The 25914-nt window shown below is 42.9% G+C and overlaps 1 protein-coding gene across 1 annotated transcript in view; it reads right to left on the minus strand.

Annotated features, from left to right (window-relative positions):
• Positions 1–396: 396 nt before the first annotated feature.
• LOC148518010 (serotransferrin-1-like) overlaps positions 397–25914 on the minus strand; it is a 99653-nt gene continuing 74135 nt past the window's right edge. The window contains exons 14-17 of the mRNA XM_088477973.1: positions 4654–4736; positions 4300–4484; positions 3776–3965; positions 397–1509 (exon numbers count right to left, since the gene is read on the minus strand). Of these exons, the coding sequence (XP_088334099.1) occupies positions 1460–1509; positions 3776–3965; positions 4300–4484; positions 4654–4736 (508 nt within the window). The 3' untranslated portion in view covers positions 397–1459. The remainder of the gene's footprint in view (positions 1510–3775; positions 3966–4299; positions 4485–4653; positions 4737–25914) is intronic.

The raw sequence follows: 25914 nt of genomic DNA on the forward strand, positions 1-25914 counted from the left end.
TAGACCCAGTGACTGGCCCTTCATACCATACTTCCTGCCATGGTAATCGCCACAGTGCAAGCAGATCCAAGGGATACAATAAACACCTCAAATCTTTATTTGGAGGAACACTTTCAAAATGGAGTAGTTAACATCTTTCATAAGCAGCATTGAATGGGACAGGTTTCATATTTAAAATAGTTTTAGGAAGCACAAAAAAAAGTAAAAACTAGCAATACTATAACAAAACAAAATGGACTTAGAAACAAAATATTTGCTTCTCAACGTATCTCCAAATTAACATGTTTTCCTTCATGTTATAACTTAAAACATTATTTTGGATTTAAAAAACAATGCTATTTGTAGGTCACCTAAACTGTCATAATAAAAAACAAATACATCAATGGGTCAAAAAGCTAAAATGTATTAAATAATTTTATTCATAATGCCACATCAGTACATCCGATACAATTAAATCAACTGCAGTTTTAATCTGGTTTACCGTTGTGAGCGATACATTTTAAATCAATTAGAAGCAGTGTAATAATAACAAAGTAAAAGTGCATTATAAAGTGGTTGTCAACTATTACAACAGTGAAATGATTATGTGAGGTTGTGGATTAAAATAGGAGCACTTTGATAGGAATCACATAGCAGTAATGGAATCAAAATATTTCCTATTCAACTTCATAAGAGATATAGAGGTTTATTTACTAAATGTTTTGAAAAGCTGCCGCGTACAGTACGTATGTTTTGCATGCAAAATTTACTATTAATACTGTTCAGTGCAAATCCAAGTGTCTTTTGCAATTTACAGTATTGCTGTTGTAAATCACGCCAGCAAAAACACTGAAAATCAATGCATTTGAAAAGCGGAAGTTTAGTAAATTGCTCCTATAGTGTGCTTCGTGGGAAGGGTTAGAAGTATTTCCTACTAAACTTGCAGTGATGATTTCATTGTGTATTGCAATTACTTTGGTAATATCAGGTATGACTGAATTCTGAAGTGGAGGCCATGACTTGAGCGCAGCCCAGAGCCCATGGTAGTTTTAATTCACCACTTAACATAAATCTTCATAAACGTGCAAATAACGATTGGAAGAGACTAAATCTGGGTATACACCTGAACAATAAATCTGCAGATCGACTGATCAGCAGATATATCTGCAGATGATGGTTGTTCATACACACTGAACTGCCATCAGGTGGGGTCTGCTGACCGCCCATACACACAGCAAGATATGCAGATATATCTGACATCGGCTGTGCTGCACAGCTGACACGATGTGTGTGAACGTTGTCGTTCACAGGCATACCGTCTGTACACACTGGCCGATGCACACACACGATATATCAGCCGTTCAATTGAATGGTATATATGTCGGCCAGTGTGTACCCAGCAAAAGGCAGGGAAAACCTCACAAAAGATGTCAGACACCAGATGACTTGTTTCCTTTGTTGGATTGCTTGGATATGCAAATTAATTGCTTGTCTCTGCACAGATGTCAGAATTGCAGAAATCTAAGATACCTGAAAATAAAATAAATGGATGAATACAGGGTTAGGTTTAAGAAAACAGAAAAAACAAAAGCAGATAGAACTTGTTTTTAGTTTAGGAAAGTTGTACTTTTCAAAATACTATATGTAGACCGTATAAGTCAAATAAGCTACTATGTGACATTTAAGATATGTAATTTTTCAATTTTGGTAACCATAACACCATAGATGTATGCAAAACATTTTTTTTTTTACAATTTTATAACCTTTTTTGCATATATGTTTGGTGTGCTGTTTGACAGACTTACAGTATATTTGGCTGGACACCATACTGCTATAACTTTTTGCCAAGCTCCCTATCTCTTACTGATATTTAAAAAGATTCCAGAACAAAATTGTAAATATGGGATGAGCTCACCAGATTTGGAAGTATTAAGTAGTTTTATTTTGCAAGCGCTATGATATAACTCCACATCAACGTTTTGTTCCTAGCATGGACCTTTGTCAAGATATCATTGAATATATAATCTATATACCATCACCAATTAACAAAACCACACCCCTAAACAATAAAAAAAAACAGTAAAGTCGCACTAAAAATAAGCAGAGAAGTATAAGTTTATTCTACTGTGAAACACAATATAAACATACATCAAACATGGAATCTTTGTAGCATAAAGTAACAATACACAAAACATCATAAATATGTACATGTGACTCACTAAAGAACTATAAAGACTTTAAATCATTTAGGCATGACCCTGAATGTGCAACTCCGCAAATGGGAAGTGCATCAGACCGGGGTCAGACCAGCCTGGAACACATGCGGTTTCACGGCGGACCGCATGCCGCCGGCCTGAATCTCCATGGTGAAAGCCCAACACGGGACTTAAGATAGGGTCGAAATACCGTCGCCTATCTTAATACTGACGCTGGAATACAGACAGACGCCAGCCCGAACGAGGTAAGTCGGGGGGCATCTTAGATGTTAGCCGCAGGGAGGGGGGGAGGGTTAGGTTTAGGCAGCATAGCGGGGCAAGCGTTAGGTTTCTTTTTGGGGGGGGGAGGTTAGGGATAGGCAACCTTAGGGGGGTAGGGTTAGGCACCACTGGGGTAGTGGGATTAGCGTTAGGCACTAAGGTGGGAGGGTTAGGTTTAGGCACGAAGGGAGGAGACTTAGGTTTAGGCACTAACAGGGAGGGTTAGGGTGCCATGTGGGGAGGGTTAGGCTACAAGAAGGGAGGGTTAGGGGGAAAAGGGGGTATACTTACCCGACCCCTGTTGGGATACCGACCATCATTATGTTGACAGGAGGCATCCCGACTGCTGGTATTACAAAACCATTCCATCACATACTTATCAGTCAGGACCTGAAGAATGGTGGAAGTAATCCATTTAGCAATGGACTGCTTGGAGGCCAGTCAGGCCCTTTTTGAAGTATAGTAGAGGACATCACCTGTCTTTTTAAAAGTAACTCCTCAAAGTTATAACTACATCCTATGAATAAAGTAAGCCCTATTCTTCTGTAGACCTATGTCCATCTAATGCCAGAATCACAATATCCTAATTCAGAGGTTCTCAAACTCGGTCCTAAGGACCCCACACAGGTCACGTTTTGCAGGTCACCGAGCAGGTGCACAGGTGTAATCATTACTCACTGACACATTTTAAAAGATCCACAGATGGAGCTAATTATTTCACCTGTGATTCTGTGAGGAGACCTGGAAAACATGCACTGTTTGGGGTCCTGAGGACCGAGTTTGAGAACCTGTGCCCTAATTAATGTGAAAATGGGTGACCAATTTTGGCTTTTGACAGACAGATAATGGCACTAATTGAACCTATTAGAATGGAATACAGTAGTTCTTAATGAATTGGCTATAATAATAATTTGCAAAGTCCAGGAACCATTTGGTAACTTTTACCCCATGAGACTGTGGCCAATTGTCAACTTCTCTGAATCCATTTTGAGTCCCATTCCTGATATTATATACCCTAAAAATGCAAGCTGGGTATCGGTGCACTCCTGAAAATGAGCACGGAGTAAGCAGTAAAAACATCACTTTGGTACCACCCTCTACTCATTTACTGTATATTTTGCATCTGATTGGATAATCATCATTTTTCACCATCAAAGTGCACCTAAAACTTTCCACAGTAATGTAAATGGAAGGTGCAATAAACATCCAATCAAAAGTATGGAAAAGGCTAATTGCCCTGCTGTAAAGTGGAGACTGTCCCTGTATATGCTCCCTATAGTTTAGTGATACAGTATCAAAAGTACCAGGATATAAAGTACCTGCATTTGTGCAGTCAAACACAGAGTCTGCAAGCGCCATGAAACTTTCGCCTAGTATATCTTGAAGCCCGTTATGACCAACTGGAATGAGGCAAGATGTTGAATCCTTAAAGAGCAGATCACCCTCTCCATAGACTTTGAATGACTTGAAAAGCTGAAATGAGGAGTCATCATTTTGTCTGAGATATTCCTATGAAAAGTACACAATGTACATTAGTGTCAGCATTCACCACACACTTCCATTGTGTTGTTTGCTTCTGCTACATAAGGCAAGTCCAAAATCTAGAAAATCTGTATAGGATTTCCTTTATAACTCTGTTAAAGGTTTCATCTATCCTATGTAGGCCATCTCCTAAACTTCCCTTACTCAGTCTGAGAAGTTTCTTATGACACCACTGGCATAAAAAAAACTCCAATCAGTTTGTTTGTTTACAATATTGAGGTGTATAAGGGAAAATATATATGTCCAGCCTGACCCTGCACCTTATGTTATTCATTACTGCATCCTCACGGTCCTTTCTTACCTGAGATTTCATTAAGAAGTCGTAGATTTTTGCTGCAATTACAGGACGAGTCATCACTACATTAGGCGGGATGACACCCAAGTTACAGTGACTCCAGTCTGTTAGTGGGAGTCTTTCACCATTTGGACACAAGAGCTCAAAATCTGAAGTGCTAAAACCATGAGCCCAACCAGAGCTCTCCAGATCTAAAAAGTAACATACGGGTTGTGTTAACTGAGGTATGAAAATAGCAGAAGAATAATAGCCCAAATTATGTATAGAAAGGAAAATGAGTGGATTACAGGATCTGCATTGTACTTCAAGGTCACACCATGCTGAAAATTGACTTCATGATTCAAGAAAGCAGCTACTTACTTGCAATGTTATCTTCTAGTGAGTGATGCTCCAGAAATGCAACATCTCCATAGCTGCGGCCATCTGGGTCTCCAACTAAACACCTAGGAGGATATAACCACATTTGAAATGTCCAATAACAAAATCTTTAAAGAACAATGCAGTTGACTCTTTAATGTTACAAAGCTTAAATGCCAATTGCACACAATGGATTCAGTTGGTTACAGTTATAAAAGTGTAAAGTTCTTTGACAGTGTGGCAGAATCCACCTTAACCCAAATGAAAAATGGGTAGAAATAAAACTATTGTATGAATTTATTTCTATTATCGGCTCAGCGCACCTGGTGTATATTATTTTATTGTAGTGCAGTGTGGAAGCAGGGTGTTTTTGTAACGCTGAAATCAAAACACCCCAACCACCCCGATTTTGGCTGAACAGTCCCGCTTTTTGGGCACTGTACTGTCGTCCAGCACACAGGCTGCAGTGTCCTGATGAGACGGGTGGAGTTGAGCGGGGAGAGAACAATGTCACCTGCATCCATTTAGTGCCAGAAGAGGCAGCCCAGCAGCTACCAGAGTGCTGGGCTCACCAACAAAGTGACGAGAAACAGGGACGTAACACACCAGGTGCATGTGAAGAGTCCTGCTGCAGAGTATTACAATGTCGGGAGGTATGCTGAAACAGGAAATCACATATAAACTAGCATGTTGACTTAGCTAAATTGGGAGGAATGTATCATCATCATAAATGCGCGTGAGTGTGTTTTGTGTTTTTTTGCAGATAATGGGAAAACTATCCCAATGGTCCATGTAGATTCAAACTAACAGGTGTCTGATTCCTGAAATTGTCATGGGCACAGGACTAGGACTGCAGCTGGAGTATGTAGGCTGGGCCGGACTGGAACCAGAATAGCTAGTGGGCTGGAATTGGTAGTAGTATCTGGACTGTGACTTGAATAATGGCCGAGGTGGAACCGGCTAGTGTCGCTGGGCTGGAATCCACTTTGAGACCGAGCTGGGACCAGCAATGTGTAACTCCGAAACCGTGCTGGGACCGGTAATGCTTAACACTGAAGCCGGGCTGGGACCGGTGGTGCTGGATAGACTGCAACTGGAATAATTGTCAGGGACCTGGATTGAGCAGGTGAGATGACAAACATTAAGGTGTTGTGACAGATGAGTTGTAGCTGGAACACTTGAAGGTGAGTGGTGCTTTAATAACTGTATAATAGTCCAAAGGAACAAAATATACTCTATGACATGCGCCCTCTGCAAGTTGGGTCTGTATTGGAAGCTGGATGTCTGTATACAGCACAGGTGCTGAGAGGAATTCAGCCAAATTGGAGTTTTAGTTGAAGTAACGATACAGTACACCAGGGGTTCCCAACCACGGTCCTCAAGGCACACTAATAGTCCAGGTTTTAAGGACAGCCATACAGGCAACATAATTAACACCTCAGTTATTTTGATTAAACCATCTGTGCTTTAGCATGGATATCACCAAAACCAGGACTGTTAGTGTGCCTTGAGGACCGAGGTTGGGAATCACTGCAGTACACTGTAAAGCTATTTTGGAAGTTGCACTGGTTTAGCAGATGAGGGCAGCTGTTTGCAGCAATATAGTTGGAGACTGTGCACAGAGAACCGGTAAGTGCGCAGATTGAATGAGTGTAAGTAGTTTCCAAGATGTATATAAATATGCTGTATCACATAGACAACAGAACAAGGCTTCCAGCAGGTGTTCAGGGAATGCAGGCAGGGGTGCACTGGTGAATGAAAGGCTGCGCATCACAGGAGAGCTCTAGCACAGGGCAAATAGGAATCGGGATTGCTGGATGCAGAAGTGCCGACTATAGGTAATCACATAGTGTGACTAGGGATAGAAGATATAGGGCCTGATTCAGACCCACTCGCGAGCGGCTGTCCGCTCGCAAGTGGGTCGATGGTCTGCACTGAGCATGCGCACGACGGAGGGAGCTCCGTCGTGCGCATGCGCCAGACACGACGAGCGAAGGACTTTCCTTCGCTCGTTGTGTCCGATCAAAGGGGGCGTGCTGTCAATGTTGATTGACAGCACGCCCCCTTTGGTGGGGGTGCCGGGGGCGTGCCTCCCTGACGGGGGTGTTCCCACGGGAACGCCTCCCGTCAGAAGCCGGCCCACTGACATCACTAGTGATGTCAGTGGAGTGATTTTGGCTCTGATAGAGCCAAAATCACTCCGGAGCTTGCGGTTGAAAACCTAAACCGCAGGCTCCGGCTCGCAATTTCGATGGTCGCGATGGTCACGACCATCGCGGCCATCAAAATGCACGCTCGTATAGCCTGTGGGTGATGACCCACAGCTATACGAGCGTCCAGGAGGACGCTCCATGAAAATGGAGCCCGGCCCTCATGCAGAGCGTGCGCTCTGCTCAGAGCGTACGGCTCTGAATGAGGGCCATAGTCAGTAGGCTGGAGTGATACTCTGCAGTGTGGGAACTGCAGACTGAAGGGAATCTGTATGTAATGCCGGATGTTGGGATGCTTCCTGTCAGAATATCGACAGTGATATCCCGATGGTTGGTATCCCGACAGGGGTCGGGTAAGTACACTTACCCTCCCCCTTCGGACCCTAACTCTCCCTTTTTGTAGCCTAATCCTCACCCTCCCCACCCCGCACCCTAACCCCCACCGTTAGTGCCTAAAGCTAAGTCTCCCCCCTTGATGCCTAAACACAGCAGTATGTGCTGAGCTGCTTTGATGTAAGATGGGGGGGCGGCGCCGGGCCCCTCCAGCAAGCCCGGGTAATTAGTATCTGCTCCCCCACCACCCTCTCAGCGCCCCTGCATGCTGCATTCGGCAGCATAGCCCTCGCTGATGATGTCGCCCGCCGGACTTGCATGCAGTGACTTTGAGTGTACACACTGGACGATGCTGCCGACATGACGTCCGATATGGCCTGTCGAAACTGAATAATTGGCTGAGACAAGTTCAGTTTAAAATGTAATCGCGGCGACGCCATCTTGCGACTGGCCGCAAGATGCCATACAATAGCGCTGTTAACTAGTCGCATATTAGCGAATGCATAGGACTTTGTATGAAACCGCTGTTTTATTAGCTTTATGCGCACGCATCTGCCCCAAGTTAACTAGCGTCCTTATATCAAACCCTGAATACCCACACATTACATATTCACACATAAGGTTCAATAAGCTTTAAAGTGTATGATTTAAGTTGGTTCAATTAGTTTAAATGCTGAGAAATAAAGGTATTTGATAACTAAGGTATTATACATGCTAAACAAGTCGTGTTTGGTTTTGTACTGATGCGTATTCTTTTTACAGTATTCCGGTGTTATCGGTGGGGAGGTCGCATCATGCAAACTTAAGTTATGGATCGCAGAGCCTACAAGCAACAAAATGTATATTTCATGAACAAAATGTGCTGTAACAGATGCTTCTCTCCTGGGAACCAATGACATCAGCAACAAACTTCCCTATTGTCCTGTTTATTCTGGGGGGGTATAAATATGTGTGCTCGAACGCTGGTTCTTAGTCTTCGTGCTGAATGCTGTATGACTAGGGGTCTCTTGCTGATACCTATCTCCGGGTCCGGAAGCGCTGCGTATGTATACTGTACTTGGGTCTGTATAATTTCCTTTTGCGCCTAAATTGTGTCTAGATCAATTGCGTGCAACTGTCTGAACTTTTACCTGAATAACACTTGTGCTTTGGAACCACAAATTCCACGTCCAAGTCTTTATTTACGGTATGACTGCATACGCAAATTAGCGTCATCCTTAGAAGGTATAGGTAGGATATTAGACGGTATAGGAAGGTGTGTATAGAGGTTCTGATCCAGTATCGTTAGTTGGGGGCTCGTAGTGAAGTCACTTACCTGCTCACACGGTACATACGTCTATCGATATTTCAGCAAAGGGTGGAGTGGCCACATGCAGGGTTTGCCTGCAACCGCTTTGTGCTGAAAGATCGCTATCCATCTCCATGTGAATCAAGGAAGCTGAGTAGAATCCAGGGACAAGAGAGGAAAAAGTTGGTTTTCTTCTGTTGATAGAACCTTACGTTTAAAGGAGTGTCGCAGTACTGAGTACGCATCTAAGTCGCAGGTTTGCGCATAGCAAAAGACGCACTTTTGTGTACACAGTTAAAAAGCCATTATACGGTTGTGTGGAAGTCGCATTATTGTGTATGCGACTGGTCGCACAATAACGTATACGTACTTCCGGTTGTGCTGCCACGTGTTTGAACAAAGCCATTGAGGTTTACATTTTTTTTCTATTACCAATATCTGGGTTAACGTGTATTTTTCTGCGCAGGAAAAAAGTGTGTAACAGTGAATATTTGTTGAGCAAAGTTAAGGGTATCGTATGATCCTTAAATGCTAGGTGCAAGGGTTAGTCTAGCTGCTCGGTAAGCAGCTTTACCGTTCTATACACAGTAGCAGGTGTACATGTTGTCTTTGTTGTAGAGAGGTGCGTGAGAGTAGCCGACATATAAACTCTCATACGTGTGGAAGTTGCCTTACTAAATCTTATCCGGGTGTGGAAGTTGCCTTTTTCAAATCTTATCCAGGTGTTGAAGTTGCCTTTTTCAAATCTTATCCAGGTGTGTGGGCGCCGCCGACTTAAATCGTCCACAGGTAAGTGAAAGTATCTTGATTGTCTTTCACCGGTTTAAATCTTTATTGAAAAGCGTAGGAGTTGTCTCAGAATGGGAGCCACGCAAACAGTAGAGATGTTAGGCAATGATGTGCACTAATGGAGGCGCCAATCGGATCGGCCCGTCGTATCATGCATACCAAGTACGGTACTTATGCAATAAGGTATTGTGATTTATGGTTTAATATGACGAGGAAGAGTGTTAGACCGTTTCCCAGAATTGGTAGTTTTGATAAAAATGTGTTAGGCAACGTCCGGGATCACATCAGTTTGATGCGCTCCCGAGAGAAAAAGGTTAAATATTTTGAATGTTTAAAACTGTGGCAGCATGAAGGGGATGCATGGCTTAAAAATGTGCAAACGACGCAAACTAGCATCGTGAGCACATTGCCAAACAATACATCCGCGACGCTGAATTGCAATACGGATGTGCCGCAAAATGGCGCGCACGTGCGGCAAGGCAGCGTCGTGGAGAGTATTGCCAGCAGTTCACGCTCACCTCCCCCACCTTATGTGGATGGAGGTGCAAGTACAGTTACCAAAAATACCCATAAAAATGTAACAAGCAACTTGCACCCCCTCTTAAGCAACTATAAAGAAAATGTTTATGACGCGGATGATGAGCCTATTGTAATGTCTGCCATTTACCATGCTGTGCAGATGATAGATGCTGCATAACCACAATCACGAGTGGTGCCGCCATCTCCATCGGAAACAGCAAGGGAAGTGTTAGTGTCCTCTGCACCCGTAGAGGAAGTTGTTCATACCATACGCAGCAGCAGCAGACTAAACCCCCAGCCAGGTAATCAGGTCAAAAGTAGCAGCGCTACCGGTCTGCATCCCATTCGGACAATAACTGTTCGAAATGGAAATGCAGACGCAAACGGTATAGTGCCCACGAGGGAAGTAGTAATGCATTGTCCTTGGACAAGAGCAGAACTAAATTCCATCATAAATGATTTCCCCGATCCCAAAAAGGAATTAGCCAAATGTCAAAGATTTTTGAGAAATTTGGGTAGTTCACATGAACCCACTAATAAAGATTGGCGTGTGGTGTTAAGGGCCTGTCTGCCACGCAATACCGACGTGACAAAATTTATCACGGATTGTGTATTGGATGGTGACATTCCCTTAACAGACCAAGTAAACCAAGGTAACATTTCCCGCATTGTAACTCAATTGGGTATATATTTTCCAGTAGTAGTTAACTGGAACAAAATTTTCACCATTAAGCAGAAAGAGAGTGAGACTGCAGAAGATTATTGCGATCGGGCTCTGGAAGCTATCACCCAGTACACTGGGATAGAGGATATTAAAGATAGCACTCACCACAGGGGGATGATAGTTACGGTACTTGTGGACGGTCTGAAAGAGATTTTAAAAACTCGGGTTCAGACCTCACAGCCTGGCTGGCGGGGACTCACAATAGATACCCTCATAGAAACCGCCATTGAACATGATAAAAACATCTCCAAAAAGAGAGAAGCCCAGAGCGAAAAACTAATGGCTGTCAGTATACAAGCTCTGGAGGGAATGATGGTAACATCACAGCCAACAGACACACTTGTACACACACTCACGTCTGAACAAGTATGTGCTCTCACTAACCCCACTCAACAACAAACACAACTCTATCCCACTAACCTGATGCAACCACAGGTCCCAGGCTATCCACCAACTTCTTACCCCCACAATACCCTTACCCTCCCTATCCTTACCCATATCCACCACCTTTACCCTCTGTGCAAACCTCACAACACCACGTCTTCACCCGAAACACGAACATGTTTTAACTGTAAACAAACAGGACACTTAAGTAGAAACTGTACAGTAAAAGGAGTAGGGATCCCACATCAGGGAAGACCTAGATATCCCCATAAGGGATATGCACAGAGGCCAGCAAATGTTCAGCAGGCACCAGCTCCAATTGTAGCCGTAAATGCTTTATTGGAGAATGGTAGCCAACGCTAGGGGTCAGGTCATACCTGTAGTCTACAGATGGTCAGGTTAACGGGAAGTTCTAGGGAAGAACCGGTCATGATGGTTGATGTAGCTGGTAATGAATATCCTTTTCTTGTAGACACAGGGGCGACCAGGTCAGTGATAAAATCTCCCGTTAATTTGCAGGTGACCAACGAGACAGTACCAACAATGGGTGTAACAGGTAAAGTGGAACATTATCCTTTAACAAAGTCCACAGAGGTTACTATTGGGCTGTTGCATACCAGGCATTCTTTTCTCCTGGCTGCTGCGGCTCCTACTAACCTACTGGGCAGAGACTTGTTATGTAAGATGGGATGTGTTCTATATTGCACCCCTGATGGTGTATTTTTAGATATCCCAGAGAGAATGGTATACGAGGTGCAGGATATGTTAGACACTCCTAAAAGCATAATGTATCACTCTACAGTTTTAAATGAAACTCCATCACAGGTAGATGAAATGTTGTCCCTAATTCCAGATTCCCTTTGGACTAAAGATGGACAGGACACTGGATTAATGGCAAACGTAAGCCCAGTAATGGTAAATTTAAAAAGCGGAAGGCAAGCTCCAAAAATTCCCCAGTACCCACTAAAGCAGGAGGTAGAATTAGGGGTTTTTCCAATAATTGAGCGATTTTTGCAACAGGGAATTTTAGTTCGTACAGCTAGTGTAGCCAACAGCCCCATCTTTCCGGTGAAGAAGAGTGGTGGGAGGGGTTATAGGCTGGTACAAGACCTTAGAGGTGTTAATAAGGTAGTAGAGAGCCAATTCCCTGTAGTGCCAAATCCAGCTGTCATTTTGATGCAGATCCCACCAAATGCAACCCATTTCACTGTCATTGACCTCTGTTCTGCTTTCTTCTCTGTGCCTCTCCATCCTGACTGTCAGTATCTATTCGCATTTACATACAGAGGTTTACAATACACATGGACACGATTACCCCAAGGTTTCATAGACAGCCCCAGTATCTTCTCCCAGGCATTGCATGACTGTTTACAATCTTTTCAACCTGCCAATGGATCTGTTCTAATTCAATATGTGGACGATTTATTGCTATGTTCTGACTCGTTTATGTCATGTTTGAATGATACTAAACTTTTGTTACTTCAGCTCTCACAAACAGGACACAAGGTGGCTAAGGACAAACTACAGCCGTGCCAATCCAGAGTAAAATATTTGGGACACTGCCTAACCCAGGGGTTACGACACCTTACAACAGATAGAATCCAGGCCATACAAAACATGACACTGCCACAGAATCAACAGCAAATTCGTACCTTCTCGGGAATGTGTGGATACTGTAGAATGTGGATACCAGGTTTTTCTATTTTGGCCTTACCTTTACAGGAATTAGTCTCTTCCTCAAAGCCCGATCGTGTCATACACACAGAGGAATCAGAACAGGCCCTCCTTAATCTTAAGGATAGTCTGACAAGAGCTCCTGCATTGGGAATACCTGATTATGAAAAACCTTTTGATTTGTATTGTACGGAAGCCGATGGTTGTGCTGCAGGTGTCCTTACACAAAAACATGGTGATGCCAGTAGGCCCGTAGCATACTACAGTGCCCAATTGGACACGGTAGCAAGATCACTCCCCACCTGTTTGAGAAGTGTAGCAGCTACCGCTCTATTGGTGAGTAAAAGTGAGGACGTAGTATTGGGCCATGATATGATTGTCTACACTCCCCATGCTGTATCTGCTCTGTTGAACTCAGCTCACACCAGACACGTCTCCTCGGCTAGGTTCACCAAATGGGAACTAGCTCTAATCGCTCCTGCAAATATTACTGTTAAACGTTGCAATACGCTGAATCCAGTAACATACCTACCATATGTACAACATGATGTACAAAGGGTGGAAGGAGAGGAGTTGCTGGCGGGAGGTGAGTTCGGCAGACATAATGATACGCACGATTGTATGACATATCTGAATCAGACCTTTACTGCTAGACCTGACATACATGACACACCTTTAGAGAATGTGGATGTAACTTTTTACATGGATGGGAGTTGTCATAGACAAACAGACACAGGTGAATTATGTACAGGTTATGCTGTTGTAAATGACACAGACATCATAGAAGCTAAACCTCTAGTAGCACTGACTAGAGCATGTGAACTGGCAGCAGGCAAATCTGCTAACATTTACACTGACTCGAGGTACGCATTCGGGGTGGTGCACGATTTTGGGGCTCTATGGTGTCTGAGAAATTTTATGACAGCAGCAGGCACACCAGTTGCACACTCCCGACACACAAAACATCTTTTAGAAGCAATCCAACTGCCCAAAGGAGTGGCAGTAATTAAATGCAAAGCCCACACATGTGAGGATGACCCGGTGTCACTGGGCAACAACAGAGCTGATGAAGCTGCAAAATGGGCAGCAGGGTTAAAAATGTTTTCAGGAAAAATCCATTTGGATGTCCAAGGGATGTGGGCAAGAGTCCTCTGGGCTCTGGAGGGACGGACATGGTAAGCCAGCAGCCCCTAAGGCATATTACCCCAGCCTGGCTGAGGCAGCACACGGTCTGACTCATCTGGGTAAACAGGGTATGTGCAAGTTGGTGAGGGCGTACTGGTGCGCACCAGGTTTTTCTTCACAAGCAGAGAAGATAGCAATGTCCTGTCTGACCTGCTTGAGAAAGAACAGAGGGAAAGCGATCCCTACCGAACCGTCCCACATTCCACCGACTGATGAACCTTTCCAGGTGATACAAATTGATTTCATCCAATTACCACCCTGCAGGAACCTTAAGTATGTATTAGTGTGCACAGACGTATTTTCTAGCTGGGTTGAGGCCTACCCAGCGGCCACTAATACTGCTGCGTTTACTGCCAAGAAAATAGTTCAGGAATTTGTATGCAGGTACGGTATCCCACAAATCATCGAGAGTGATAGGGGTACCCATTTCACAGGTGATGTTTTTCAAAATGTGTAAGCTGATGGGTATTAATAGCCGACTTCACACCCCCTACCGACCGCAAGCCAGTGCCAAGGTAGAGAGGATGAACGGGACTATTAAAAATAAGTTAAGTAAAATCATGGCAGAGACTGGACTAGGATGGCCAGAAGCGTTACCTTTGGTCCTACATAGCATAAGGACCACTCCTAGACCTCCTCTGAATCTGTCCCCATTTGAAATATTGTTCGGTAGACAATCTCATTTGATTATAAGTCCAGAGGAAGATCTAAAGGGTAACAATGAGGTAACTGTGAAGTATCTTATATCAATGAGTAAGCAATTAAAGCAACAGCAGCAGAAACTGAAATTGTTGTCTAATGATATACCTGAAATGAACTGTCATGATGTTGAACCAGGAGAATATGTAATGATTAGAAATTTCTTGCGTTCAGGTTGCTTGACTGATCGGTGGGAAGGTCCGTACCAGGTGCTGCTGACAAGTACTACATCTTTGAAGGTGACCGAGAGAGATACCTGGGTCCATTCCACTCACTGCAAAAAGGTCAGTCAGCCGGTGGAGAAACAAGTCGGAGACAAAGCTGATAGCGTGGACCTGTTGATCGCGAGCTTGTTCCGGGACGATTGAACTGAGAGAAATTTGCAGGTCTTGTTGTGACAATGGACGGGCCTGCTGTTTTAATTTTCATATTCTCTTTTAGAGTGTTCACCATCCTGGTCAGTCCGGGGATATCCAGTCTCTGTGATGGGGGACCGATTGAGGAAACGGGAGCTGATGGCAGTGCTGATGGAGTGGAATCAGGAGGAGCGCAATGCCAATCAGGGGAGTGTCTGACCAATCTTAGTACTGTTATTGTTAAGAGAGCTGTCATTCCGGATATTCGGGGAAGGTGTGGAGGTTTATCGTCTGAAGATTCCTGTATTTGTGAGCTTTGTGGGTCCCTAGTTGATGAGAACTGTATCCTACGGTGCCAACCTAAATATAATCCATACTGGGGTGGGTATCCTCTAGAGGATTATCATAGCATGGTAGGCAAAGTGTTAAATCAAACTGATTGCTGGGTGTGTTCACATGTGCCACAGGGACAGCATAATGTAGGGTTGGTGCCATTTCCGCTGAATATCACGGAAATTTTAGAATTGCAAAAAGGGAAAACATTGGATGGAAAATTCAAACTCTATCAATTCCAAGTAGATAGATCACTTTTGTGTCTAAACATAACCAACCCCAATAAACCCCGGGAGTTGGGAAGTGACGGGGAATAATCAGACGATGACCTTCTCACAAAGAGCTGATAATGAGTCCATAAACCATGATCTGCTGCGCTCCATTAAGTCTGGTGGGAAACATTTTAGGTATCGGTATACATTGAATTCCACCAAAGAAATTATTGGTAAGGTGCCAAATGGTTATTGTGCTAAAATAATACAGCCAGAAACTTGCATGTATCAGATGGAAGAACCAGAAATAGGATTGTTTGCAAGGGAAATGTGCTTAATGATAATGATGCATACCATTCCTTATGTTCTCCCTGATAATGTATATTTCATCTGTGGAAGAAAAGCGTATAAATGGCTCTCCCCGAGTTCCGAAGGTTTGTGTTACCTGGGAAGAGTAGTCCCAGAAGTTATGACCCTCACACATGTTGAAATGCTGGGTATACATAAAAACACACCGTCACCATATCTTCACACACAATATGAACACAGAGGCAAAAGAAATATGGTACCTGGTGATATACATAAAGCCACTCAGTTAATCAGTGAGACAACTGGCTTTCAAGTTCTGGTCGCATTGGACCCCACTAGGATCGCTCGGGGTACATTCAATTTTTGATATATCCAGGAACTTGCTAAATTAATAGATAATATCACCGAGATGTGGAGAGAATTGCAAGCGTACAAGAAAGAACTGGTGCAACACAGGCTAGTGTTGAATTATTTAACTGCTGTTACTGGAGGGTAATGTGTAACATTGGCCACCCAATTTGGAGTAAAATTTTGCACCTATGTCACCGATGATACCAGTGACCCTAAGGAGGTGATAGACCGGAAGATGGATGAAATTCTGCAGCTAAAGTGGGAATTTCGCAAGAACCATAACGCTTCAGTGGCTGAAGTAGAGGAGAAGATAGAAGGATGGGTGTCATGGCTGAACCCAGTGAAATGGTTCTCAGGTCTAGGGGAATGGGTCCAGGAAGTGATCGCCAGCATAGGCAAATTCTTAATCCTTATACTGATTGTCATCATAATAATTGGCATATGCGTCCGGTGTGTTCCTATTGTGTTGAAGTGTGGAAAATGTAAAAACAGAGTGAAACGAAAGAATGAAACTATGATGGTGGTCAGAAATGACAATATGTATACCGAGGTAAATATAGAACTGCATTACAACCCAGAACTAGGAAATACTATTGTTTGATGTATTATATTTAGACATGCATAGAATGTATTATTGAAATGTTATTTATAGAACACCTCAGATAATGTAAAGTCTCAATTCCCCTTCAAGACTGCTTTTATAAGACTGGTGCATTCCCACACCTTTCACATGATCTTCCAAGATCCGCGGTGTGCGTATAATAGTAGTTTTATGTCCCCACCCAGAGACACATTATTGATGGATTAAGAGAACACCTTGTGCCATCCCATAATAACACCAAATAATATGTAAATGTAAGCCTAAATTAAATTCTAATAGCAGATTGTGATAGCATGTTGTTTGCTATCAAAGGGTGGACTGTCGAAGCTGAATAATTGGCTGAGACAAGTTCAGTTTAAAATTTAATCGCGGCGACGCCATCTTGTGACTGGCCACAAGACGCCATCTTGGAAATGAGATTGCAAGACGCCATTTTGCGAATGGCCGCCTAAGCGCCATTTTATATAAACTCACATTTTAGTACATGTGGCGATGACACTATTGGCACCATGCGATTGCATTTTTCACCATTTCTCATACACACATTAATACGCACAATTGCACTGTTAACTAGTCGCATATTAGCGAATGCATAGGACTTTGTATGAAACCGCTGTTTTATTAGCTTTATGCTCACGCATCTGCCCCAAGTTAACTAGCGTCCTTATATCAAACCCTGAATACCCACATATTAATATTCACACATAAGGTTCAATAAGCTTTAAAGTGTATGATTTAAGTTGGTTCAGTTAGTTTAAATGCTGAGATATAAAGGTATTTGATAACTAAGGTATTATACATGTTAAACAAGTCATGTTTGGTTTTGTACTGATGCGTATTCTTTTTACAGTATTCCGGTGTTATCGGTGGGGAGGTCGCATCATGCAAACTCAAGTTATGGATCGCAGAGCCTACAAGCAACAAAATGTATATTTCATGAACAACTGTTAGGATGTTGCAGGGGGCGTGAAGAGAAAGATCCCCAGCTGTTAGAGGCAGGGAGAGTCTATCTGAACCAGCCTGTTAAATGTGCTGTAACAGATGCTTCTCCCCTGGGAATCAATGGCATCAGCAACAAACTTCCAAATTGTCCTATTTTTTCTTGGGGGGGTATAAATATGTGTGCTCGAATGCTGGTTCTTCGTGCTGAATGCTGTATGACTAGGGGTCTCTTGCTGATGCCTATCTCCAGGTCCGGAAGCGCTGCGTATGTATACTGTACTTGGGTCTGTATCATTTCCTTTTGCGCCTAAATTGTGTCTAGATCAATTGCGTGTAACTGTCTGAACTTTTACCTGAATAACACTTGTGCTTTGGAACCACAGATTCCACGTCTAAGTCTTTATTTACGGTATGACTGCGTACGCAAATTAGCGTCATCCTTAGAAGGTATAGGTAGGATATTAGAAGGTATAGGAAGGTGTGTATAGAGGTTCTGATCCAGTATCGTTAGTCCGGATCAGACAACATATCGTCTAGTGTGTATCGGCCCTTAGACCAACGTTAGTATTGGATCTTTCCTTTTAAGTACGGCATCAGTAGTGGATGATGTATCTGAAGGATCAGGACACCCCGAAGAACCACATATAGAAATCATGGAAGCACAATTGAGTCTTTATTCAATGGGTTGTGAGCTGTGTACTGACTTTGAGATGTTTTTCTTCTTGGCAGCTTGGAAATCTCTAATGTACTGATTCAACAAAGCTTGGTCTTGTTCAGAAAGCAAAGGAGCAAAGAATTAAACTGATATGTGGCAGTTAGAGCTTGAGACTCAGATGACCAGTTGGGGTCGTCTGAGTCTCATGCTCTAACTTACTGACTTTGGACCAAATCTTCACTGTACTGCTTCACAGAAAGCTGAGAGATTGTGAAGCACCGGGTCCTTAAATTCAATAAGAAGACTTACCCATTCCAACGCTTTTCCTCTGAAAGCTAATATTAAGCATTTCACTTCCAGAGTTGGACTGACAGGAACAGGAGATGTTTGCAAGTACATTGATGCCAAAGCATTAAACTGAACAAGATCTCCATTGAAGTAGAGGGATGGCTGGACATCGCCCAAAGATGTAACTGGTTTGGGTCCAGACGTAATTGAGCTGGAGGTGACAGAACCGGATTGGGACAGGAGTTATGTCATGACCAGGCCATTGAGGTTTCCAGTCAGAGAACTGGGAGTCAGGGTGACTAGGTGGGAAGGCAGCAGTAAACGAGGAGGAAGTACATACGACTTCCTCATCGGCTAATTCCGGGTGTTGCCAAGACATGACCAGAGGCACGGAGTCTAACTCATTGTGGTTTTTGCCAATGACCCCTCCAATTGGGATTTGGGTTTTAGCTGCGCCCAAAGAGCAGGTCCCGGCTCCCTGGTCAGGAACCCAGGAATTAGCAACTTACAGAGAGATAAGAACACAATGTATATAAAGGGCAGCTTGTGAATCAGGGAGTGAATACAGTTGACATGTTCACAAGATACTTTTGTTTGTATCAAGAAACAAAATATTTATTACTAAAAGATGAAATTTAAAATAGCATATAATTACTAACTTGTTAATACTTTTGTTCTCAATTGGAAAGAATTCGGACTTTGGCCCTCATTCAGAGCCGTACGCTCTGAGCAGAGCGCACGCTCTGAATGAGGGCCGGCCTCCATGAAAATGGAGCGTCCTCCTGGACGCTCGTATAGCTGTGGGTCACCACCCACAGGCTATACGAGCGTGCAGTTTGATGGCCGCGATGGTCGTGACCATCGCGACCATCGAAACTGCGAGCCGGAGCCTGCGGTTGAGGTTTTCAACCGCAAGCTCCGGAGTGATTTTGGCTCTATCAGAGCCAAAATCACTCCCACTGACATCACTAGTGATGTCAGTGGGCCGGCTTCTGATGGGAGGCGTTCCCGTGGGAATGCCCCCGTCAGGGAGGCACGCCCCCGGCACGCCTACCAAAGGGGGCGTGCTGTCAATCAACATCGACAGCACGCCCCCTTTGATCAGACACAACGAGCGAAGGACTTTCCTTTGCTCGTCGCGTCTGGCGCATGCGCACGACGGAGCTCCCTCCGTCGTGCGCATGCTCAGTCCAGAACATCGACCCACTTGCGAGCGGACAGCCGCTCGCGAGTGGGTCTGAATCAGGCCCTTTATCTTAAAATGGTGATCTTTTTCCCCAATATCGAATATTTTGATGGGACTGGGAGTATCACAATTATCTTCTAATAGTTCTACAAGGATGGATAAGGCATAAGTATCTCCACTATCCAAAATAATCAGTGTTGTGTCCATTGGATTACTGTTATACTTTTTGTTCATGAAGTAACTTTGTGTGCATAAATTACAAATGTATCTATTCAAATCCACATATACTTTGAATATATTAGGTTCTGATGAAGGTGAAAATTTTAACCTATTCTTTAATAGCACTATTTGATTCTCAGTGAGTTTTTTATCTGATAGATTAAAGATGCACTTATCATATCCAGTTTTTTTTATAATTTATCTGTGATATCTTTTTCTTTCTAGTTCTACTTCCTCTCTTTCCACTGAATGGGATAACCTCCATCTTTTTGGGGTTGCTAGGGGATCAAATCTGGGGTCCCTAAAGTCCCTTTTTCCTAAAATACTCCCTGTGTTATCAGTATTATAATCCCTCCTTCTTTGAAGAATTCAGCCACCAGCATTATGTGGAAATCAACAGGGATAATACTCAGTATGTCACCCACCGCCGCACCTTGCGTCTGACCGCACAGCTAGTCAGAGGAAGCCAGCGCCGCGGTGTGTAATGGCCGATTCCAGACGGAATCCTGACAAGATACTTGAACTGGCTGGAACTGGAGGAGAGAGAACCAGATTGGGACCGGAATTACTTGAACTGGTTAGGACCATGCTGGAAGTGTTGATTGACCGGGCAGTATTTAAGGACAGAGTCAATAAGGTGATACTCAGATTGTTGCAGGGCAGTACTCTCAGAAACTGGAAGGCTGAAATCGTTGACTGGGACTAGCACACAGGAGTCCCTCACTGGGATTATGTCACTAGGGACCCCTCTTGGGGCTTTTGTCACTAGGGACCCCTCCTGAGGCTTTTGTCACTAGAGACCCCTCATGGGGCTGGAAACTCAAATCTCCTTCTTAGATCTGTGGCTCTTTGAGGCAACTGAGGCTGGACAGCGTAATTTATCTCTCACTGGGGCCATCAGAAAGAAGTCCTTGACTGGGATCAGCAGACTTGAACCTTGTGCATCTAGAAGATTGGAAGCCCTTCCTTGGGCAAAATACTTGGAACTATCTGCAGGAGCAGAAGACACAGAAGGTGGAGATTGTGCCCTAGCATTTGGAACAAGAGGTTGTTTATTGGTATCATTTTGATATCCCTGTTTTGAAACATCTTCTGGTTTGCACTAGAAGAAGAGGTCTATATTCTTGCAAAGCCAGGTTAGAAATGAACAGGGCATGCCCAGTCAAATCTAGTCATGATTGATTAACTCAGGCCAATGTACAGTCTCTCACAGATTGGCCACCCTGCTCAAATCATGAACTAGGATTAGAGCAATATTTCATATTGAATTCATGGCAGATGTGGAGATTGATTTAAAATCCATATAAAAAGCACATGTTTCTGTATTTTATGTAGTTGGCATCTTGATGGTCAGGATGCCGTCGCTCAGAACAGAGGTATCACCGGGTCTGGCGACAGCCGAAAAGGTAGGCTTAGGAGAAGGGTTAGAGTACCTACCTACAGGTGTCAGTATTTCAAACCATTGGCAAAGGAGAGACAAGGGCACCAGTCAGTGACCTTCTATTCAACACTAAAATTATATTTCAGTGTATTAGTTGCTCACTAAAGAGGTGCTACCCACTATAAAAAGATATCAAGTATAAAAAAACAAGGATAGTGGGGCTGTGCACTGATCACACAAATAAAATATAACCTTCATTAAATTCCATATAAAATTATAGCAAACATATAACCCATAAATATGTGAAATATTAACATAGAAAGCAAAAATAATGTTTAATATAAGTGACGGGCTGTCTGAATAGACAAAAAGGGAGGTGGTGCACAATTATACACTAGGTTTATAAGCAGAAAAAATATAATTAGTTGTACCATTGACTTGGTCAGTTCATATAATATTACCTGCACTATTGGCAATTGGAACAGGATGATGTTACTGTTATACAGTGTTTCAGGTTATTCACTGAAATGTATTTATTTAATATACTGAATCTTGTTCTAACAAGCATCCTACTACTAATCTGGATAGCATTATATACACCATTAGTTGTTATTTTTATTAATTTATTTGCCTCCACACTGTCATTAACTGCAATAACTTTCTGCACTTTATTTCCTATGCTGTTACTCAATAAACTTTCGTCATGTCATACATGCGTTTTGTCTAAGTTTATTTAACATGTTTAAAAATTGCTGTTTCGATATATTCCTTAAGGAACACCAGATATGTATCTTTCCTTATGTATAAACATGGATATTTATCATTTTCCAGTCGCTGAAAGCATATTAATTAAGCAACACAGGAATAAAAATTAATTTCTAGGATATCTTGAGCTTAATTCAATAGCTCTAAGTGTGTATTAAATTGTGATTCCTATTAAGGTGGAAACATCACTTATTAAATCACATTACACAGATTACATTTGTTGAAACCTATATTATTTATTGTTCACTGCTCATCTATATATTTCTTATAGAAAATGGTGCTGAGAAAAGTAGAATCGACTCTTAACATAAAATTGACTGCGAGTATATTGTTAATAAGCAGCCTAATATAGACAGAGATTATGTTCTAATCACTGCAGGTCTACAAACCAAATTTAAGCAGCAGAAGAAATGAGAATATAATTCAAATAATCTCAGCTAGGGACAAGTATTTAACCCAAAATATGCATCTTGGAATAGTAACACATCCCAAATAGTCTTTGCTGTGGACATTTTATTAGTCCAAAATAAGCAGCTTTGATGGAACTATGGGCCTGATTCAGACCCGCTCGCAAGCGCTATGCACTCGCAAGCAGGTTGATGGGGCATTGCGCATGCACGGCGTGCGCAAACCCCGGAGTGAGAGAGATATTCTTTCACTCCGGGGCTCGCTACAAACGGGGCGGCTGTCGATGTTGAGTGACAGCTCGCCCCATTTTGAAGGCGGGGTGGGGGGTGGCTGGACAAACGGAAGTGTTCCTGAAGGAACACCTGCCGTTTGTGGGCGGTCCTACTGACATCACGAGTGATGTCTGTAGTGAGCTTCCGGCTCTATTAGAGCCGGAAGCTCACTGGGGCTTGCGGCAGACGAGACCCTACCACAAGGGTCTCGTCGCAAGCCCGATGGTCGCTTCCATCACCTGGCCGCTCGCTAAAGCTTTGGGTGGTCACCCACAGCTTTGCGAGCGGCCAGGAGGCTGGGTTATCTAAAACAAAGCGGCCGCCCCGACTCAGAGCGAGCGCTCGCTGTTTGCGAGCAGCTCTGAATCAGGCCCTATATGTTTTAAAAGGTATTAGCTGCAGGCATTTGAAATCAGCATATAGTCACTTCAATTAGTGTGTGTTCAACTGTAAAACAGCACAGAAAATGAAGGTAAGTTTCTAATGCTATCAGCTGCGGGCGTATTATCCCTGAATGAGCATCTTAAAAGCAGTTATACACCTCCAATAATAATATCTGCGGGTATATTAGTAGCCCATAATAAGCAGCTTTAAGGTGATTCTCATACCCCTTTTACATCAGAGCTAAAACCCAGGTTATTGCAGGGTTAATCCGGGCAGCTCCTTTGTGTAAAAGAGGACAGGGTTGGATTCCCGGGTCTAGTGACCCGGCAATCCAACCCAGGTAACTTGGAGGGTTTAAAACGGGAATGACCTGGAGCGCGCCACATGCCGGCACTTGGAATGGCGCTTGGAGATGACATCTTCAAGCGTCCACTTTCATGCCGGAAGAGCCGGGTCACTGCAGACCCGAATCCAGTGTGAACGGCGCCAACTCGGGAATATCCTGGGTCGGCGTCGGCTAAATTCCGGGTCTGATCCATATTGGAACCCTGTTCCAACCTCCGGGTCAGACCCGAAATTTAGGTATAAAAGCGGTATCAGTCTCAGAGAGTATTAGCTTTTAGGTACAGTAAATCAATTAATCAGCTTCATAGTAGTTCTATATCTCAAATTATAGCTGTGGGCGTATAATTAGCCCAAAATAAGCTGTTTCAAGATAGTCATTTAGATGTGAGCACAAGAAAAGCAGTAACTTATGTACCCACTAAAATTGGTTGTGGTTATGCGATTATCCCAGAAGAAGAAGCTCTGAGACATTACTCATTAGAGCACAAATTATATTATAGTTGCTGCAGTTTTTCAATTAGTAATAAATAAACAGGGGGGAAAAAAAGGAACAAGTGAATGTTTTTTTTAAATATATTGTATATGATATGAGCATACATTCAGCTCTATTTGAACAGTATAATCACAAGTTGTTTAATACTTGACACATGTCTGGGTTTGTATGTTTTCAGCATGCATTGTGTTTCAAATACCCACAGTGATCTCAAAATTAAGCATCCTTATATCTATTTAATTAGTAACGGTTGCAGGTGTAAATTCAGCCTTATAAATGCAGGCCGAGACCAATATTGCTCTTTATATGCTTGTCAGAATATTAATTAACTCTGGGCATTCATTCACCCAATGTAGTTGATTCAGTGGTTTCAGCAATAAAACATGTTATTTGTTTCCCACGTGCCAGTGGGCAGCACAGGGGCAATGTATTTGCTAGTTTGATCAGATCCCTGGCAAGTACCCTGTCGAAGCTGGATTAGTGGCTGAGACGGAATCAGCGTAAAAATTAGCGTGTGCGACGCCATCTTGCGAATGGCAGCTAGACTCCATCTTAAAAATAAGAATCTGCAAGATGCCATTTTAAGTTACAACTCACGACCTAAGTACAGATGGCAATGTTTTTGATAATCTACCAAAAACAACTAGAAAAACAGCCTCCTGAGAAAAGTAAATAGAATAGACAATACACCAGAATACTGTGAGTGTTTTACATACAAATTGGGAATCCCTGTATATAGACAAGTATAGTTGTGGCAATTGTAATATAACCCAGACATTGATCTACACAATTGAATTTGTCTGAATCCTAAACAGGTTTTAGTCTCACTCCCAGACAAAATGGCCCCAGCTTCACAGCTGGGGGTAACACATTTGCATTGCAGTTTGAAACTGTAAGTAAGGAATGAGATATGTGTGTGTATGTATATATATGTATGTGCATGTATGTAATGTGTATATATATATATATATATATATATATGTTAAGTCCATCATAGATAGAATCTCATGCATAAACACCGCACATTACGCACAGTTGCGCTGCTAACATGACGCTCAGTAACGAATGCACAATATCCTGCATGCGAACACTGTTTATTAGCTGCATGCGTGCACATCTGCCCCAAATCAGATAAACCTAACTAGCGTCTTTTCCCAAACCCCTAATACTTACATAATGCACACTCACATAAAAGGTTCCATAGCTTTAAAGTATAAGATCCAAGTTTTATTCATTTATTACAAATGCTGTGAAATAGACTATTTTGGTATCTAAGGTTTAATACGTGATAAGTAAGCCGTGTTTGGTATTATACTGATCTGCACTTTCTCAACAGCTTCCCGGTATCAACGGTGTGAAGATCGGAACATGCATTCACAACTTATGAACTGTAAAGACATAAAGAACCAAAATGTACTTTGTAAAACCAACAGTCTAGATTTGCATGAGGTGGTAAAACGAAGGCAACCAGCTGTTGGAGGCTGGACTGCGGCCATTTGAATCAACCTGTTAAATGCCCTGTAACAAATGCACCCACACTGGGAACCAATGGGTTCAGCAACAAACTCCTCTTTTGTATTTTCTATTTCTGGAGGGGGGGTATAAATATGTGTGCTCTGACCCTGGGTTGCTAGTCTATTCTGCTGATTGACGGAGGTCTCTTGCTGATGCCGGAATCTGGGCCCAGAGCACTTGCGTATGTATGACTGTATGTTGGGTCTGTATAATTCTTTGCGCTAAATTGTACTTAGATCACAGCGTGTAACTGACTGTACTTTACTTGAATAATACTTTGTGCTTTGGAACACATGTTCAAGGTCTAAAGTCTTTATTTTACTGTATGACTGCGTTCGCAAATTTTAGAGGTTTATAGGCAGGGTTTAGAAGGTATAGGTAGATGCGTATAGAGGTTGAAATTCAATATCCTTAGTTGGGGGCTCATAGTGAAGTCACGTACCT

The sequence above is a fragment of the Taudactylus pleione genome, unplaced genomic scaffold (genome assembly GCF_031769625.1).
Source record: "Taudactylus pleione unplaced genomic scaffold, aTauple2 ptg000205l, whole genome shotgun sequence".
NCBI lineage: Eukaryota > Metazoa > Chordata > Amphibia > Anura > Myobatrachidae > Taudactylus > Taudactylus pleione.